The 20280-nt window shown below is 34.5% G+C and overlaps 1 protein-coding gene across 2 annotated transcripts in view; it reads left to right on the top strand.

The window, feature by feature from the left end:
- mAChR-A (muscarinic Acetylcholine Receptor, A-type) overlaps positions 1 to 19836 on the top strand; it is a 43921-nt gene extending 24085 nt beyond the window's left edge. Inside the window, exons 4-6 of one of the 2 annotated variants that reach the window (XM_073990818.1) lie at positions 5937 to 6073; positions 13804 to 14594; positions 18445 to 19836. In XM_073990818.1, coding sequence (XP_073846919.1) covers positions 5937 to 6073; positions 13804 to 14594; positions 18445 to 18548 — 1032 coding nt within the window. In that variant the 3' untranslated portion in view covers positions 18549 to 19836. Of the gene's footprint in view, positions 1 to 5936; positions 6074 to 13803; positions 15890 to 18444 lie in introns of those variants that run through there. The other variant, XM_073990819.1, reaches the window with a different exon arrangement.
- Positions 19837 to 20280: the final 444 nt, after the last annotated feature.

Below are 20280 nucleotides of genomic sequence, written 5' to 3'. Positions count from 1 at the left end.
AAAGAAAGGAATTGCCTCCTACAAACAGAGACTTGCCTAATGTATATTGGGATTATGTCGAAAACACACAATTTAATCGAAATATAAATAATTTTTACTAAATATAAAAATGTATGTTATCAAGTTCTACGTGACAGATGTTTGTTGCTTTTGTTTTGCGCACACAGTTTCAAGGATCTATTAGAATTGTTGTTATTGTTATCCTTTTCTACTTTAAACTTTTAAAGTAACCTATTAGAGGGCCTTCCGCTGCACATAAAACATTTTCGTTAAAAGTCTTTAACAGCCTCGACAAATTTTATAAATTAAGGGCCAATCCATGGCACAATTACCCAGGTAGTGGCATCGTAAAATTTTGAATATGTTATGTCAAAACTTTCTTTATGTTGTTGGGGAAATTACAACAAAAATAATTCTTTTATAGAGGGATTTGACTTTTCATATTCGATCAGCTGGGCCATTCTTATATATCTTATATATCTTATCCTTAAAGTCAATTTTTGTTATCACTTTATTATTATTACTATTATTATTATAATTATTATTATTATTTATTGCTTTTACGCCAAATCGTGGGCGCATAGTGCCAATTGTTTGTTATCACTTACTTTAAAAAAGTAAAGAATAAAGTTCGCATAACCAGGGATTTGTTAATACATTAAAAATATGGCAATATACTCGTAGAGCCAAAAAAGGTGTCTTTAATTTTATTCAAATCTGATTGGTTGACTTGAATTCGCCGTCAAATTTCCTTGGTTTTCATGTAGCATACTCTCGGGCGCACTTTAATTAAGGAACACAAAGTTCCTTTTAATTTATCTTATTAAAGCAAACTAGTAAGAATAAAAAACGGGTTATCAGCACAATTTATAGGTGAGTCGTTCACTTTTACTACATTTGCAACTTTTGCCATTTGATAAAGTACGGGAACAGATCATATGTATGTATGTGTTTCAATTGTTGTTTTCACAAGCACCCAGCAAAATGTTCGATGCCAAAGATGACATTCAATCATGGGTGCAAGTGATCTAGCATGTCATCTTTTTAGCATCTTCATCGATGAATTTTATATGAGCGTGGACCCCAAAAGATGACGTTCTTTTCTGGATCCTAAGCATGTCATTTTAACCAATGCGTTGACATGTCATTTCCACCAATGCTTTGGCATGTCATTTCCACCAATGATTTGACATGTCATTTTCACCAATGCTTTGACACGCCATTTTCACCCATGCTTTGACATGTCATTTTAACCAATGCTTTGGCATGTCATTTTAACCAATGCTTTGGCATGTCATTTTCACCAACCCCTTGGCATGAAATTTTCATGTGTTGTTTGGAAAATGGAAATGCTGTATTGAAATATGGTTTTCATGAAAAAAAAACTCTTTATTAATTCAAACGAATTCATGAAATAACTACAATTAATTTATCAGTTTAGTTTTTCAAAAGTTTACATCCAAAATTGCAATGTAATCACCACCGCTGCAACGCAAAAGATTACTTCCTCCGTTCTCCGCAACTGATATTCTTTCATCTTACAAAAGGTTTTTTTTAATTATCTTCCCATCACCAGTTCAGATTTCGACATGGACTCCAAATGCACTCCTTTAAGTATTTTTATTTCGTAAATTACTTTTATTACATACTAGGAGACCCGGCGAACTTCGTCTCGCAGTTTGTTAGGTACAGAACTTGATGGATTTGATTCAAACCTATAATACTATTATTGCTATCACCTTGTTCAGTGGCAAATATTTCTTTGTTTTGAACTGTTTAGGATGATCTTTGAAGCAGATGTACATTAGATAATTGTACTTTCGACAATTGTCACTTTGGCGAAGAGAGAAGTTACTGAGAGGCAAAGTGTTTCCGTTTTCTTCGACTCTCTCTCTCCTATAAACTGACAATATCTGCGAGAAAATTAGCAACAATAAATCTGGACCAAGATATATTTTTTAAGCAAATAACACATTTTGCGATTTAAATAAAAATATTCGGTAGCATAGTTGAAGCAAAATAATATCATAACGCCCCTATTCGTTTCATAATCGATGGTTTTCTACAATTCTTGTTTTCACCACTGAACACGATATTCCACTCAAGTAATTGAATTCGTAGGAAGGAATGCGATAGTAGGAATTTGAATTTAATGCTGAATATAGTGCTCATTTAAATTAGCGTTTTAATCAATTAACCTATTTTGAGCAGAAAGATCCGATCGTTATCAGTTAACCACCTTCGTCAGCTTTTTTCTGACTTCTCTCCGAACATAGTTCTGTGAACTTGAATGTATTGTGTAAATTGACTGCTCTAGTTTATATTAGTCTCTCATGGTAAAGAATCGTTCGAATGAACTAAACAACTGTAAATCAAACTGTTTTCGGTATCCTGACTTGAAAATTCATAATATTTAGCTCTTATACGAAGCACATGCCGCATCTTTAAAAAGGTATTAACCGCCTGGTATTATGATCTCACTGTTCATCATGGGCCCCGATTCGTTTCAAAATCGATGGTTTTCTACAATTCTTGTTTTCACCACTGAACACGATATTTTACTCAAGTAATTGAATTCGTAGGAAGGAATGCGATCGTAGGAATTTGAATTTAATGCTGAATATAGTGCTTATTTAAATTAGCGTTTTAATCAATTAACCTATTTTGAGCAGAAAGATCCGATCGTTATCAGGTAACCACCTTCGTCAGCTTTTTTCTGACTTCTCTGTTTAACGTGATCTCCCGAATTCTGCTTGCATTGCAAGTTCAGAATTAGATGCAATGGCTCTGGTAACACGGACAAATGCGCTAATTGAATTTTGACTGACACTGTACTATCCAGTACTTGGTACATTGATTCTTGTTAGCAGAGCTATTATATTAGTTGCCGTTCTCTGTGTGTTTCAGATGCTTGAAGTCTTGTCACACTAACACGTGACTGTTGTCGATTACTTGGTCACCCTATATTTAATTTTCGACCAAAAAAATCTCCAGTACCTCCGATTTCTTTTTTTTTTCCAATTTTGAATATCATCCTTTTTCGATGCACATACATACAGCCTTCCAGCTCTGCGGGAACTAAACTGATTGAATTCATACACCTTTTCAGTGCGGATATCATGTTTTAGTATCATGACAGGATCTGAACAGTATCAATATATATCTGCTACAGCGTAAATTTTATACCGCATAAATCGGAAGTTGATCTTTTGAAGATGTTTTTACATACAGTTTAAAAGTATACATGTATGCCACAACCTCGCTTCCAATGAAATTACCTCGGAGCTCTTGATTTTTCAAATAACCCACAAATTTTGTGGATTTGTACTTTTTTCCTCAAAACTGTGGAAACCACTTTCGTCGTTATCATCTTCATCTTTTCAGTCGGCATCTGACCGAAACCACCACTAATCTTTACAAACTCTAAGCTAAGCCCTCTCCTTTTAACCATTTTTCGCTAGTAATTTCCTAAAAAGACGCTTGAAAATAAATGAAAATCGATTGTGAATAAAAAATTCTATACAACTTTCAAAAATTTACAAACAATGGACCCCCACAGTTGGTGCATATACAATTTTCGCCAAAAACTGTCCAAATAAGTGTCAAGGTATACTCCAAACGCGAATCTCGATAGAAATTTGTGGAAAAGTTGACTTTCATGAAAAAATTTTTTTGCAAATTTTCGCGTTTTTTTTAGGTTTTATCCTTTTCTGCCATGAGACCATTCCGAATTGGTGCAAATTGTCAAAATCTGTTCAGCCGTTCTTGAGTTATAAGCGTAGTAACTAACACCATCCTTTTTTATATATATAGATATAATTTTGTTATTTTATAACAACATTTTGGTAATTTATACTCTTTTGTTTAGTGACGGAAATATGTAGGGATCTACAACCCGGCTTACTTTAGGGATCTCTAAGAACAAAATGTAACGAACGGGGAGGAGAGACTTTTTATGGAAAATGCCATTTATGCTTAATTAATTTATTTTTAATTGTTTCTTTCCAAAAGTAGTTTCTTCTTTATTTTCAGATTTTTGTTCCTTTTCGTTTCGGACTTTTTTTTTCAAATTCCAAGAAGCGAGATTTGATTGATTTCATTCTATGTCAGATTTAGAACAGACAAGGGAACTTTTAAAATAACAATGTGTGCAGTCCGATTCTATTTTTAGCTCGATGGTTGGGACTTCATATAATACCAATTGTTTAGAAGTTTTAGTTGTTTGATATGCAGGAAATGTAAGACAACATCACGAACACAGTTCTAACAACTTTGGTCTGTTCCAGAAACTGCAAGAATCTACTTATTTTTACTACGATAACAATTTTTCCTTTATGTTATCGGAAAAAATAGTAAAAATTAGTAGATTTTTGCAGTACTTGTACATACCAAAATGAAAATAAACAGGTGTGTAAATAAAAACACAAACATCATCTCTATTGGATCGATGGAATGGGTACAAATGCTGATGAAAAGATCGGATCTTTCACGACTTCCTTTGCATTGGTTCAAATCCTAATGAAAAGATCGGATCTTCCACGACTTCCTTTGAACCAATGCAAAAGATGACATGAAATCACGTCATCGCAAAGAACCCCTTCCGTCAAATTTTGCTGGGCATTCATAAAAAAACCCAACGCGTTTTTCACCACATTAGTACCAATAGTTATAGACCTGCTTGGTAATTCAATTTTTCCTCCTAATTTTTTCAATGTATATCTAAGGTGTAACAGTTCAACTCGAAAGAGAATTATTTAAATATCAATATAAATGACCTTCACCATAATAAGGCAAAAATAAAAAGATGTTTTTTTTTTCTTTTGAACAAAATTATTAGTTTCTACGAATGAAAGAAAAGTTATACGTTTTTATGCCCTACACCACACAGTGGCAAAGGGTATTATGTCATTGTGCATTTGTATGTAACATGGAAAATGAAAGAAGATAGACCCATAGTTCCTTTTAGGGATATACATAGAATCACTTTATGAGTCGATTTATGCATGCATGTCTGTCCATGTATTTTTGTAATCAAAGCACAGGTCGCATTTATTGTCCGATTCAAATAAAAATTGGGGAATATATTTTTTTGTCCAAACGAACGCTATTTATTTTTGAAAATATCGGTTCAGATTTGGATATAGCTCCCATATATATTTTCACCCGATTTAATATATTTGGTGCACCAAAAACGTAAATTCTGTCCGTTTTAGATAAAATTTGAAATGGGTGGCGGAAATGTATCTAGAACAAAGTTTGCCAAATTATATTGAAATCGGTTTAGATTTGGATATAGATAGCTCTTATAAACCTTTCCGATTTTAGTTATTTGGTGCACCAATTACGCTACGTATGTCCAATTTTGATGAAATTTAAAATGGGTAACGGAATTTGGTGTAGTAAAAAGTTTACCAAATTCTATTTAAATCGGCTCTGATTTGGATATAGCTCCCATAATTCGGAAGGTCGATACAAACAAAAATTAGTTAAGAATTTTAAGATATGTGTAAATCCGTCCGATTTCATGTGTTTGTACATCTTCTTCCACATTTAATTAGCTCATATGCCGAAAAAATGAAAGGCGGTCAATAAATCCACTGTTTTACTCTTCCAAAGAATTATGATCCTTGATCTTTTACTTACTGTTTTTTTAACAGGATTTCGGTCATAACATATTTGGGTAATACTGACGCTCAGAGAGCCTTGTTGTGGCAGAAAGGTGAATATTTTAGTATGTCGCGTCGGGTGTTAGTTATGGCTGTAAATTACAAATGAATTAGTTCGATTAAATTAAATCTCAAATTTGTTACAAAGAAGAAAACTTCAATTTTTAATTGTTATTTGCACAACTTTTTGTATATATATGTTCATGATGCATGCATAATTACCGCTCCCCGTGAAAATTATAACTATATTCCATTTTTTTACTTATACAGATCAAAAGTATCCAAAAGCAGAAAGGTACATATCGATGTCTGGGTTCCATAAAGGAATGGTGCATTGCGTGGTGGCATTCAGGCCGAGAAGATCCCGATGAATATCCCTATGAAAACGAGGATCCATCTGATATGGGGTAATTTCTAAACGTAAATACAAAATTATAATATGTTTGCATCAAACTAGTTTTAATAAATTCTTCAATTATTTGGCATACATACATGCATATGTTATTCAATAGAATTTACAAATTAATTAACATATCTTTTTAAATCCGTTTGATGTTAACATGGCCTTTTTTGATTTAAAATACAAAACGCAATACACTGGGGCATAGCTTAAGGTCCAATTTACTGACGCACTTTATATAAGTTTGTTTTACGAAATCTTAGAAATAAATGAAGTGCATTTACATTGACCCGTGTCATTGAAAATTTATCAGCTGATATGTAAGCAGTTACACAACGACACGCATGCAATCATACATATACACGTACACAACCATTCTAAATTTGAATAATAATAATTTTACAACACAAATGTTCATCAACTAACTGCACTTGATTCGAAAACAAAAAAACATTATTTGTTTGTTTTACAATATATTTTCCTTTTTGTTACAAAACAAACACAATAAAAATTTTGCGACTTTTCCGGTAAAAGAATAAAAGACAAAGGGCAAACAAATGGAATTTGGCTGGGTGGTTCGTTATTCTTTTACCAGAAATTACCCAAATCCTAACTCAAATGTTTACCAAATCAATTGCCGCCAACCTCGTATGCGAAAAACAGCTGAGACTGACAACGATGCTGCTTAACGATGTTGCAACGACCATCCCTATGAACCCATAAATGGCACATTATAAAATTGAAAATAAATTAAATTATTTTCCAACTATAAAAATCAAAGTTTTATTTTTATTTTTTCAAAATAGTCTGGCTTAATCCCATTGTTGTTGTTTTAATATTTTAAAACAACTATTTTATTAGTGGAAAAGATTTGGCATTGTTCGCCAAGGGGTAAGGCAGGGAATACTATAGTTTCGATCCACGCCACTGGATCTCATCAGTTCCCTTGTTTCTTGTTTGTGGATATTCTCCACCGAAGTTATTTTTCAATAACTTCTTCAACAAGAAACGTTTTATACCCAAACATCAATCGTCAGCTCGAAGTATAAAGGTAAGCAAAGAAAAAAGTTCAATGAGAAGTTTTTCCTTGGCAACCTCATACAACTCCGACGAAAGTGTCTGCGAAACAATTCAAACCTCTTCCACTTGTGTGTGTTGTCGAATTTCGACAAATGCACACACCAAAATTTGGTTGGTCTGCTTTACAGCAAAAACAACACACGTCGTGCCAGTGTCTTCAATTTGAAGCATTGTGGCGTTTTTTTATTGGGATAGCGTTTGCAATTTTGTTTTTTCAAAATAGTCTGGCTTAATCCCATTGTTGTTGTTTTAATATTTTAAAACAACTATTTTATTAGTGGAAAAGATTTGGCATTGTTCGCCAAGGGGTAAGGCAGGGAATACTATAGTTTCGATCCACGCCACTGGATCTCATCAGTTCCCTTGTTTCTTGTTTGTGGATATTCTCCACCGAAGTTATTTTTCAATAACTTCTTCAACAAGAAACGTTTTATACCCAAACATCAATCGTCAGCTCGAAGTATAAAGGTAAGCAAAGAAAAAAGTTCAATGAGAAGTTTTTCCTTGGCAACCTCATACAACTCCGACGAAAGTGTCTGCGAAACAATTCAAACCTCTTCCACTTGTGTGTGTTGTCGAATTTCGACAAATGCACACACCAAAATTTGGTTGGTCTGCTTTACAGCAAAAACAACACACGTCGTGCCAGTGTCTTCAATTTGAAGCATTGTGGCGTTTTTTTATTGGGATAGCGTTTGCAATTTTGTTTTTTCAAAATAGTCTGGCTTAATCCCATTGTTGTTGTTTTAATATTTTAAAACAACTATTTTATTAGTGGAAAAGATTTGGCATTGTTCGCCAAGGGGTAAGGCAGGGAATACTATAGTTTCGATCCACGCCACTGGATCTCATCAGTTCCCTTGTTTCTTGTTTGTGGATATTCTCCACCGAAGTTATTTTTCAATAACTTCTTCAACAAGAAACGTTTTATACCCAAACATCAATCGTCAGCTCGAAGTATAAAGGTAAGCAAAGAAAAAAGTTCAATGAGAAGTTTTTCCTTGGCAACCTCATACAACTCCGACGAAAGTGTCTGCGAAACAATTCAAACCTCTTCCACTTGTGTGTGTTGTCGAATTTCGACAAATGCACACACCAAAATTTGGTTGGTCTGCTTTACAGCAAAAACAACACACGTCGTGCCAGTGTCTTCAATTTGAAGCATTGTGGCGTTTTTTTATTGGGATAGCGTTTGCAATTTTGTTTTTTCAAAATAGTCTGGCTTAATCCCATTGTTGTTGTTTTAATATTTTAAAACAACTATTTTATTAGTGGAAAAGATTTTGCATTGTTCGCCAAGGGGTAAGGCAGGGAATACTATAGTTTCGATCCACGCCACTGGATCTCATCAGTTCCCTTGTTTCTTGTTTGTGGATATTCTCCACCGAAGTTATTTTTCAATAACTTCTTCAACAAGAAACGTTTTATACCCAAACATCAATCGTCAGCTCGAAGTATAAAGGTAAGCAAAGAAAAAAGTTCAATGATAAGTTTTTCCTTGGCAACCTCATACAACTCCGACGAAAGTGTCTGCGAAACAATTCAAACCTCTTCCACTTGTGTGTGTTGTCGAATTTCGACAAATGCACACACCAAAATTTGGTTGGTCTGCTTTACAGCAAAAACAACACACGTCGTGCCAGTGTCTTCAATTTGAAGCATTGTGGCGTTTTTTTATTGGGATAGCGTTTGCAATTTTGTTTTTTCAAAATAGTCTGGCTTAATCCCATTGTTGTTGTTTTAATATTTTAAAACAACTATTTTATTAGTGGAAAAGATTTGGCATTGTTCGCCAAGGGGTAAGGCAGGGAATACTATAGTTTCGATCCACGCCACTGGATCTCATCAGTTCCCTTGTTTCTTGTTTGTGGATATTCTCCACCGAAGTTATTTTTCAATAACTTCTTCAACAAGAAACGTTTTATACCCAAACATCAATCGTCAGCTCGAAGTATAAAGGTAAGCAAAGAAAAAAGTTCAATGATAAGTTTTTCCTTGGCAACCTCATACAACTCCGACGAAAGTGTCTGCGAAACAATTCAAACCTCTTCCACTTGTGTGTGTTGTCGAATTTCGACAAATGCACACACCAAAATTTGGTTGGTCTGCTTTACAGCAAAAACAACACACGTCGTGCCAGTGTCTTCAATTTGAAGCATTGTGGCGTTTTTTTATTGGGATAGCGTTTGCAATTTTGTTTTTTCAAAATAGTCTGGCTTAATCCCATTGTTGTTGTTTTAATATTTTAAAACAACTATTTTATTAGTGGAAAAGATTTGGCATTGTTCGCCAAGGGGTAAGGCAGGGAATACTATAGTTTCGATCCACGCCACTGGATCTCATCAGTTCCCTTGTTTTATTTTTATCGTTATACTGACTTTCATTTGTATGTCCGTTAGTTTGACATATAAATGGCAAACTTTATTTAAATCCACTGAAAGTCAAACTTGGAAACTTGAAATATACGAAAAAGAAAAACAACAACTACACGAATCTATGTATCATATCATTGTGGAAAAAGTGTCAATAAATAATGGAAATATCTTGAACAACAGGTTTACAATTCAATTAAATATTGTCTAGATAATTGATTAATCGAAATGTTCGGAAGTCTATGTCTCGAAAAGAGACGGAAATGCGGATTACCCCATTGCACTATAGATTAAATAGCACATTTTACTGGCCAAAAGTCATACAGTTGAAAAAAGTATTGGGTTTAAACCAGAATAGCTTTCTTAGCTTCGTAAAGGAAAACGGGACAATGTTGGCTAAAAATTAACCCTTTTCCACAACAGGTACCTTAACCCATTGGTGACCAAAGCTGAAAAGCCTGTTGCTTGTCAACAAAATTGAAGGCATCGACGTAAAAGCATTTTCAGTTGTGTTTCGTTGTAGTTTTAATGCAAAGAGGCCTTTAAACTATTATGTACCTTTACCTTGAAACCCTGAGTATATTTTCTGATATGTTTTGCACTTTAATTAAAAAGATTTATAGAAGAGTTGTAATTCTTTTGATTTTAAAGCATCATACTGCTGTAAGCTCCAATTTGGCTAAAATTTTTGGTACGAGGTTTACTTCTGACGTCAAAAAAATCAATATGTCAGAAAATTGGGTTATCTGACAAAAGTTACATAACTCGGATCCAGCAAATTTAAGCAATATCACATATAACTTTCAGGATTTGCCACGAATCAGGGAACGCATTTTAATTTTTCCTTCCATTGCCAAATATTGACGAAATTATATAACCTCAAAATTGTTATTGAATGACTATTTATGAACAAAAAAGAAGATATCTACACATTTTCGATAAACAGACGTCGAATACTCATTTGTCAATTCATTACTCATATAAACGTTTTGATTTTGGTACACTTTTTATGGTTAGAAAAAGTTCACATTTGGCAACTTACCATGTAACGGTAAAATGACAAATACAAAAACTAAATTAATTTTTAGTTGCTTTGACATGTCTTTTACAAAAAAGTAATACCAAACTGGTGAAATTATAAGATGCGAAATCAGACTTTTAGTCAGTAAAATGGGCTATTTAACCTATAGTGCATTGTCAGAATGGTGAATACTGATCCGTTGAAGTTGTAAATGTGTGCATATAACGACTTGAAAAGTTCTAACATACTTGTCTTAAGATAAATGAGGCAGGAAGATGGGGATGTTTTCGATTTAACTAGGAGAAGGAATAAGGGGATATACCCAAATGGTAAATACCCAGAAATTTAACCAATATGATAATCTTGATGTGTGGGTCTCGACAAAAATTTGATTAAAAAATACTTGGATGCTTTCATTGTACAAAATATTCATTTTCTAAAATTTAAATTTAACCGTTAAATTCAAATAAAATACAACTAAACGTTAAATTCAAATCAAACAGTAATAAATAAAGTAAAAGAATTGAAATTATACAATTGTAGACAGTATGTTGCTTCACTTTGAATTATTTTTAAAAAAACGAGCTTTCTTAGATTTTCAACATTAAAAATTTTCTTTTTTAAATAAGGCAATATGGAATAAACAATAACAATAATATAATAAATTAACATTAAATGATCTTCACCCTAGTAGGGATACTCAGTAAAATGCAATAATCGGTTTTTCGATTATACGGTTTTCGTAAAAAAAACATTAAACTCGATTTTCGGTTAGTCGATTTCTTGAGAGTGTACTAAAAGTCGAATTTCGATTATTCGTTAACCACGGAAAACCGATCATAATCGAATATAATCTACCATTTTTGTTGATGCAATCTGTGATGTACATATGTACAAAAAAGTACCGTCCATTACGCGGTTTTAGCTCACCCAATAGTCAACTACGACTAATAGTCGTCCACGATTAATAGTCGACTACGAATAATAATAGACTACGACTAATGGTCGACTACGAATAATAGTTGACTCCGACTTTTACGTATCCCTACACCCTAGCAGGCAAAATATCAATAACTTTTTGTTTCAGCAATATTTTGCAGTTCTTAATATTGGAACCTCAGTGCGTGTGCTTGTCATTATTTGGAATGATTGACCTAACAATCATACGTTCCATGCGTATGATTACTATGATTTATACATATTATATCAACAAGAATACGCACTAGGATACCGATGTTAGGAAGTATCTAGTATTAAATAAAAAAGAAATAACTAAAAATCATAAATTGGTATCTTTATGCGTTTTGTCACACTTCAACTATTATAACATAACCATCTTATAACCAATTTTTAAAATATATGACATGTTTGAAAGATAATATTCGACCTTTCTAAAGAAGAAGATAGATACTAATAGAAATCCGTTGCGGAAAAAATAAGTTATGACCGTTAAAAAATCTAAGATATCCCGTTTTCTCTACATTTACCGTTATAAAATTAATTTACGAAATGAGCTGAAAAAGGAAAGCCGAAGAGATACCCATACAACCACCACATTACGCAGCTCTTCAGGCATATCGGCTGTGGAAGAGGCTTCTCTGGCAATGCTTCGAAACTTATACTTACATCGAAGTTAATGTAAATTGTAACAAAGGCATTTTCGTTTTCCATGGACTCCGAATTGATACATCCGAACCCCTTCATTATTTTCAAACTCAAACAAGCGGTCAGAAATATGTACTCGTAAAATAACCAACATATGTACAACATGTTCAATGATGGGGTTTAACAACTGAATTACGATCAACAACCTATGATTGATTTACAACAAACAAGTTCGACTGAACTCTTTCTTTGAATAGCGTTGTGTGAGAAACTGAAAACACAATACGAAATTTTGTGAAATGAGGTTCACGACACATTCTGTACTTTATTATATGATTTTTAGCGAAGTTCTTTCTAATTATTGCAAATACACACAAAGATGCCGCAAGTACCATATGTGTCAAATTCGTGTCTAGCTCTAGAAACTTAAAAAAATACCCAGAAGATGTTACAGTCAAACAAAATGTTTTGTAAAGCCTTTAAAATCTCAGATCTGAGTAAGATCTAAAGCTTATGAAGCCCTTTATACGAAAAAGTAGGAAAATATTTTTTTACAAAAACCAACATATTTATGTCCAGAAATCACTATATTGTACAAAGTCACCTCATTTTATGAAAATCGTTTATCGCTTATAGCGTCCGAATTTCGTCAGTCCCTTGACCGACGTTATAAGCGATTTCGACTGTATTTATATCGAAGTTGTTGTAATATTGTAACTGCGAATACTGTAAATAAGATACCAAGCTTGCCATCGAACTTTGATTTTTCAAATGCAATGTGCTTTTTGCAGTGATTAGTTTTTTTTTCATTCAACATGCATTCCACGACAAACGTTTTTTAGAGCAGCTTTCGCAAGTTGTGAGTTTTGGCTTTGAACGCTAAGGCGGCCGTCAGACCATCTGCTTTTTCATATGTATGTTGTCACTTTGGGTATACTAATGTACAGAACAGCTGATTCATACATGTGAAAAAGCAGATGGTCTGATGGCGGCCTAAAACAGCGTGATAACATTTTTCATGCGTTTTCGAGGACGTGTGTTCAAATCTCCGCATGGCTCAAGCTGGCTTATTTATTTGAAATTTTGCCTGTTAGGGCGAAGATCATTTGATATTAATTCTTGTTAATTTCTCATTTCTCGCTGTTAGTTCCGCAGGTCATCAGGCATATTAACCGTGGATGTGGCTTCTCTGGCAATGCTTCGAAACTTATACTTACATCGAAGTTATTGTAAAGTGTAACAAAGGCATTTTCGTTTTCCTTGGACTCCGAATTAATACATCCGAACCCCTACTAATTTTGGAGTAGCACAGTGAATTGTTTTATTGTTTAGTATACGTACATTAATTTGGGATTTCAACATATATTTCAATTAGAACAATTTATTTTGACTGTTTATGTTCGATCCATTGGGCTGATTTACGACAATGGGTAAAATGAACAAAATTGTTAGCAGCTGTTAGTCTAAGCGCTATATTGTAATAAATTGACTTTTGTGTGTGACACTTCTTCTACCATCTTCACATTTTCGAGCATATTACATCGATACAAGTGTATCATACAACAACATAATTATTTTTTTTTTTTTTGTTATTCTTTCTAGATTTTTTTTTTTTTTTTAATATATATTAAGCTTAACTTGTGTTTGCATCTTTTACAGTTGTACATCTAATATGATGCGTGATACTTATTCACTTGGCGGAAGTGTGACTGGAGTGCGCCCACCGAGTATTTTACTACCAGATGTCTCACCTATACCACTTAGACCACCGCTGACGCCATTGTCACATATGCAGGATATGAACTCAGTTGGAGGAAATCGAGACACACGATCCCTGTCGAACAACAATAAAATGGCTACACGTTCGGTTAGTCAGGAATCGGTATACACAATATTGATACGCCTTCCACCTGATGGCGCTAACGCTGGTAATGGCATCGAAATGGCACCTTCTATTAAAATGATTCATGAAGACTCGCCAATCGGTCCCACAAATATTCTTCCGCGACGAACATTACCATCGAGGGATTCAGAATATAGTCTGCCGTTGGGACGTAGAATGTCTCACATAGCTCCAGATGTTCGCATACCGTTAAATGCTAAAATTATTCCCAAGCAATTAGGGAAAACCACACACGCCATATCTAGAAACGCAGGCAAGAAAAAGAAGAAATCTCAAGAAAAGCGGCAAGAATCAAAAGCAGCAAAAACACTCTCAGCTATTTTGTTAAGCTTCATTATCACCTGGACACCGTACAACATTCTAGTTTTAATAAAACCTCTAACTACCTGTTCCGACTGCATACCCAACGAATTGTGGGAATTTTTTTACGCCCTGTGCTATATTAACTCAACAATCAATCCCGTTTGTTATGCCCTTTGCAATGCATCCTTTCGAAGGACGTACATACGCATTCTCACATGCAAATGGCACTCCCGTAATCGCGAAGGTATGGTTCGTGGAGTTTACAACTAATTACGGCATATTTACTACTTATTGATATCAACAATAACACTGCTCAAGAAAATTGAAAAAGTTGAATGTTTCAGCAGAAGTTGTTGTTGTTTCTAAATAAAATCGGCGAGTTATTTTCAAATCCGTTTGCGGTTTTTCTCCATCAGCTCTCGTTCTTGAGATATAGCTCAAAATCGGTTTTTACGAGTTTTACCCAGAATTTCGTTATTTTCGGATACAAACAAATATTTTTTGTCGGTTTTGCGACACTAAAATATTAAGGAGATGTTGTACGTTCGATACAAACAGTTTTTGAAGTACTTATGGTGAATATATATCAAAAAATATATAAAACATACGACGGACCTTGTAAAAATTGCATATTTTGAGTACTATAAGCTGTGATTACGTAATCGGGGGAAGTCAAAGAATCTTCGAATGGCACACCGGATATGCTTAGGGTGTCTATACTATATTATATATATGATCCTATGACTTCCTCCGATGACGTAATCACAGCTTAAAGTACTCAAAATATGCAATTTTTATAAGGTGTGTCGTATGTTTTGTATATTCTTTTGATATATATTCACTATAACTATTTCTCAAAAACTGTTTGAATCGAACGTACAGCATCTCCTTAATATATTAGTGTCGAAAAAGCCACAAAAAATATTTGTTTGTATCCGAAAATAGCGAAATTCTGGGTAAAACTCGTATATCTCAAGAGCAAGAGCTGACCTCGACCGGATTTGAAAAAAAAAACTCGCAGATTTCATTTAGAAAAAACAAAAACTTCGTTTGAAACAAAAGTCGTGTTGACCAGTGTAATTTATAAATATCTGTACATAGCCACACAGCATACATACTATCATAAGAACACCCACATATTTACACATACAATATATAAGTATGATTGTATCATAATCGAAGTTACGACACCGAATGCACAAAATGTCTTAGTATAATCTAGGATATATTTTGCATTTGACAGATAGCTGACGTTTGTTACGAATGGAATAGAATACGTTTTAGGAGCATTTATCCTAAAGTTAGAGTTGAACTCGTAAGGATATATGCTTCTAAACCAAGAACTCAACACAACCTATATTATATAAGCATCCATCCATTCAACCACTCCTCCTCCCCAACTTAGCATTCTACTGTATGACTGATTACACATCATACCGACTGCTCAAGAACACAGCTTAGTGAATTTGAGAATCATTCTTTAACTCCAGTATTGTGGAGAAAAAAATAAATTGTAATGGATCACGAAGACATTAACAAAATAAATTTAATAAAATAAAAAAACGTGAGTTACTTGGCACGATGTGCTAAAAATGTTGTTTGCTATGGTTTAACACTTATACATATGTGTAAGTATCCCTTTTTGAAATCGATATTAGATGGTGTTGTGATTTCCACAATTCTATTAGTTCACATACACTTGACAGAAATGCCATGCAGTTTTATTTTTGTGTATAACAGAAACAAATAGAAGACAACGGAAAGATTATGTATATCTTTGGGTTATTTTCTTTTTCATTTTTAATAAAATACAACATTTTTGCTTGTTTTAGTTCCTTCGATGCGGGCAAATTGGTCTGTTTTGGCAAGTCAGTTGATTGCTTTGGGAAAGTGTCTGTTTACTCTATACAGTTTTCTTGCAAAAGAGAATAAAAACTCCTTACTCTCCAAGAAAGTTCTTGCTGAGAAAGAAACCAGACAGACCTATTATGTTAAAGTATAATAACATTAAAATGTTCCATCTTAATATATTTATATCTGTTCCAAAACCTGCAAGAATCTAAAATTTTTACTACGATATTAATTTGTCCTTTATGATATCGAAAAAATAGTAGAAATTAGTTGTTTGTTGTTGTTGTAGCAGCATAAAAACCTACATAGAACCGTAGGTTTGATGCTGGGTTGACAGCCGCTGGCCGAAACACTATGGTTTCGGGTCAATCCGGTACGAAAAAACCCGCTTCCGTGGGATTGCAGTAGAAATTAATAGGTATTTGCAGTTCTGGAACAGACCATTTATGTCTTTGGAATTACTATTCGTACACTCCATATTTATTTAAAATTTTATTTTTCTTTTCTAATGTGGCCCATACATTTACTGCCAAACTGCTGCTGTCGATGAACCCTTTGTGTGCGTGTGTGATTGAATAGTGTGTGGCATTATTTCAACTATATTCCAAAAATGTATAATTTTTTCTCCAAAACACCATTTTTAGTTGAAGTTTTCAAAATATTTTAATTTTGTCATAAACAATACGTGTGTCTTGAAAGATCTTGCTAGAAGAAATTTCTCAAGCAAAAACTTGCAAGTTCTCAATAAAGAACCTTAAACAAAGTGGGTTAACAGCAGCCCTCGTCATACAATACCTATATATTTTGCAATTGTGTTTTTTTTTTCCAAGTTTCCCAATATACAAATTTGTCGTAGTTATTTAAATTGCAAATAAATGTGTGTAAACAAATTCTACAGTACTGGTATGTTGGGTTTGTTTTTGAGTACATATTTTGAAAATTCTAATTTGAGAAACAAAGATTATCTTTTTTATTGTCGGTGTGAAACATGTTTACACACACAATTACAAAAGTGACTCCCATCGCCTAGCCCTGGCTAATAGACACCATTCTGTGACAATAGGTCTGTACGAAAACTTTCCTAGCAATAATTACTCAGCATGTTCCACCAACTTCTCTCAGTGAGTTTTACTCTCTCAAGCATGAAAAATTGCAGAAAGTTATCGAACAATATTTTGTAAGAACTGAAAGACAGCTGGTTCAGAAAATGTAAAAAAATAGTTTTAGTTTCTTTTGATATTTTAAACCAAATGGAACAAAAACATAAAATTTAAAATTGCATTTTACTTATTTAAAGAAGTACTCCTATCTACAACGCTGTTAATGTCAAAATCCTGGGTCATAGAAGTCCTTGTCAACTTCTGGCAACTCAGGCTTTTGGCATTCTCCGTATCTATTTTCCCTCACACTATCGCTCACCTATTCATACCCATGCATGTGTATGCGTTCTGCTTTTCTTATTCGAATCATGTCATTTGTGCTTTCTCGGAGTTTTCTATTTTTCTCTCAACTCACTTGCAATTCCACCTTTGTTACATTCGGTAAGAATCGATCTCCACAACTTACTTTCCATTTTCTTTCAATAAAAAGAAACATTATTCTGTTCAAATTCACAAATTGATTCCGCTTGTGTTTTTACTTTCTTTTATTTTATACGCAATCCAATCTGGGAGAAATATTGTGTTTCCAACAATATTTCTTTGTTTTGGGTTTCAAGCTTTTTCAGTTTCGATAGGAAACCCACCGACGTTCATTTTTGGTGTTTTCATTTGGTCCGTTCGAGCCGTATACAAAACCAGCTCCCGATTACTCTTCCAGCTTGGATTTTCATCCCATACATACTAAAATTTTTTTTTCCATCAAAATCTAAGGTAAGTTTGTGATTTGCCGTTGGCAAAACGTCATTTCATTCCGTTTAATACGCGATTTCGGTGGAAGATTGTCGGTTTTTTCTTCTATTTCTAAGAGAAAAGTGGATTTGTGTTTTCTCCTGTTAAAATTATCCATTCTGTGGTTATTTTAATAAAAAAATAATAATTTCTCATTATTTCGTTCAATTTTCATTGCATTTGTTGTTGCATAAAAGAAGTTTTCTACTCTTTTTTCTCATCCTTTTGTGCTTCATTCCCTCATAAATTCGAACTTCGCGCTGCATTAATTCGTGTGTGTTATTTACCAACAAGTGACACCAACAATTCTTATATTTTCATTATTCTCTTATTGCATTCCTTCCCGCTGCACAGTGGATCCAACCATTGGCCGAAAATCAAAAAATGAATGTCAAAATTTTGGTACAACATCTAACAACTCTGACAGCTATGACATGGACCTTTTAAAAATATATTAGTTTTTGTTTCATTCGAACGCGATCTTCTTAAGAATAGTGTAACGTGACAATATGTTCACGTACATAATACAACAACTATTACCAAGAAACGCCCCTACATACATCGCTTCGACAACACTTGTCTACCTGACACTAGGCATCACAGGTCACACACTGCTAAATTTAACTCCAGTGTATTTATGCAACCATCGTAATTTATACTTAGGGCGAATAATTCTCATTCGCTTCATACTCATAGTTATTAAAGTATTTCAGTTTTGGAGGCAAATGGCGAGCTGGCTACTGCAGGGAGTTAGCTACACGGGTTGGAACTAAAGACTGCTCTAAATCCGCCAACGTACACCTTGGTGTTACCGAGTTGGGAATACCTTTTGGAAGCTACCCATTAAATTGTGGTATCTAATAAATTGCACTGGACCTTCGGGTTTTTCAGTTCTACAGGGCCTTCGGTTCATCTGTTCCATTAGGCACTGGACCTTCGGGTTTTTCAGTTCTACAGGGCCTTCGGGTCATCTGTTCCATTCGGCACTGGACCTTCGGGTTTTTCAGTTCTACAGGGCCTTCGGGTCATCTGTTCCATTCGGCACTGGACCTTCGGGTTTTTCCGTTCTACAGGGCTTCCGAGTCATCTGTTCCATTCGGCACTGGACCTTCGGGGTTTTCAGTTCTACAGGGCCTTCGGGTCATCTGTTCCACTGTTTGAGTAATAGTAGTACACTGTAGAAACTAGACCGTAGTCCTAGACTAACACCCGAGCGACGAATTTATCGCGTCAATATCCGAACGCCGTAGATATCGCCTCCCGAACACTGATACCCGAGCATCAACACCCGAAGCCGTGTTCGCGAACATCAACAGCCGAAGCCATCGTGTTCCCGAACATCAACAGCCGAACATATCTTCTTCCCGATCATCTGCAGCCGAACATATCTTCTTCCCGATCATCTGCAGCCGAACACCGAATACATCGTCTCCCCGATCATCAGCAGCCGAACACCGAATTCATCGTCTCCCGATCATCTGCAGCCGAAAACCGAATACATCATCTTCCCGATCATCTGCAGCCGAACACCGAATTCATCGTCTACCCTATCATCTGCAGCCGAACACCGAATTCATCGTCTTCCCGATCATCTGCAGCCTAACATCGAATTCATCGTATACTTACGCAAACTATTAATCCAAATATATACCCATTGAATTGATTCTTATCGCATTTAAACACAAGTAGATTGTAAATTAGTATTTAATCAATAAATCCCCGATTTAGCCCCCAGGAAAGGGAGAATACTAGTCTTTTCATTTCGTAAGGTTAAGTGGGTCCTTATGGAGACCTTGGACGCGACTGAGATTACCCCAGCCGACGAGAAAACCACGTTACAATAGCTTCAAAAGTCGGAACATTTGACTAATATTTTTTGTTGCGAGTACAACCTATGTTTTAAGTACAAGTAAATATATTCAAAATATCGCGAAACTAATATGTATAGCAAAATATTATAGTGGATTTTGAAGGAGGAGGTAATAGGTTAATTTTCATTAAAAAAATGTTTTAGCGTGTTGTGGAATTCTAGTTAGCTGCATATTTTCTTAGTGTATTTTGTAATGCTAATTCGATTATATACTTAAATTTGACCTAAGGTTTTCGTCATGATGCCCACCTCGGGAATAATTATCCAAAGTAGGTCATGGGTTTAAGATTATTCAGTATTAAAATCAGCTGCCATCTAGT

This window comes from Musca autumnalis, unplaced genomic scaffold, assembly GCF_047663935.1.
Source record: "Musca autumnalis isolate F117 unplaced genomic scaffold, ASM4766393v1 scaffold_5, whole genome shotgun sequence".
Lineage (NCBI taxonomy): Eukaryota > Metazoa > Arthropoda > Insecta > Diptera > Muscidae > Musca > Musca autumnalis.
The sequence above is the reverse complement of the archived record's forward strand: the minus strand, read 5'-3'. Positions and strand labels throughout refer to the sequence as shown.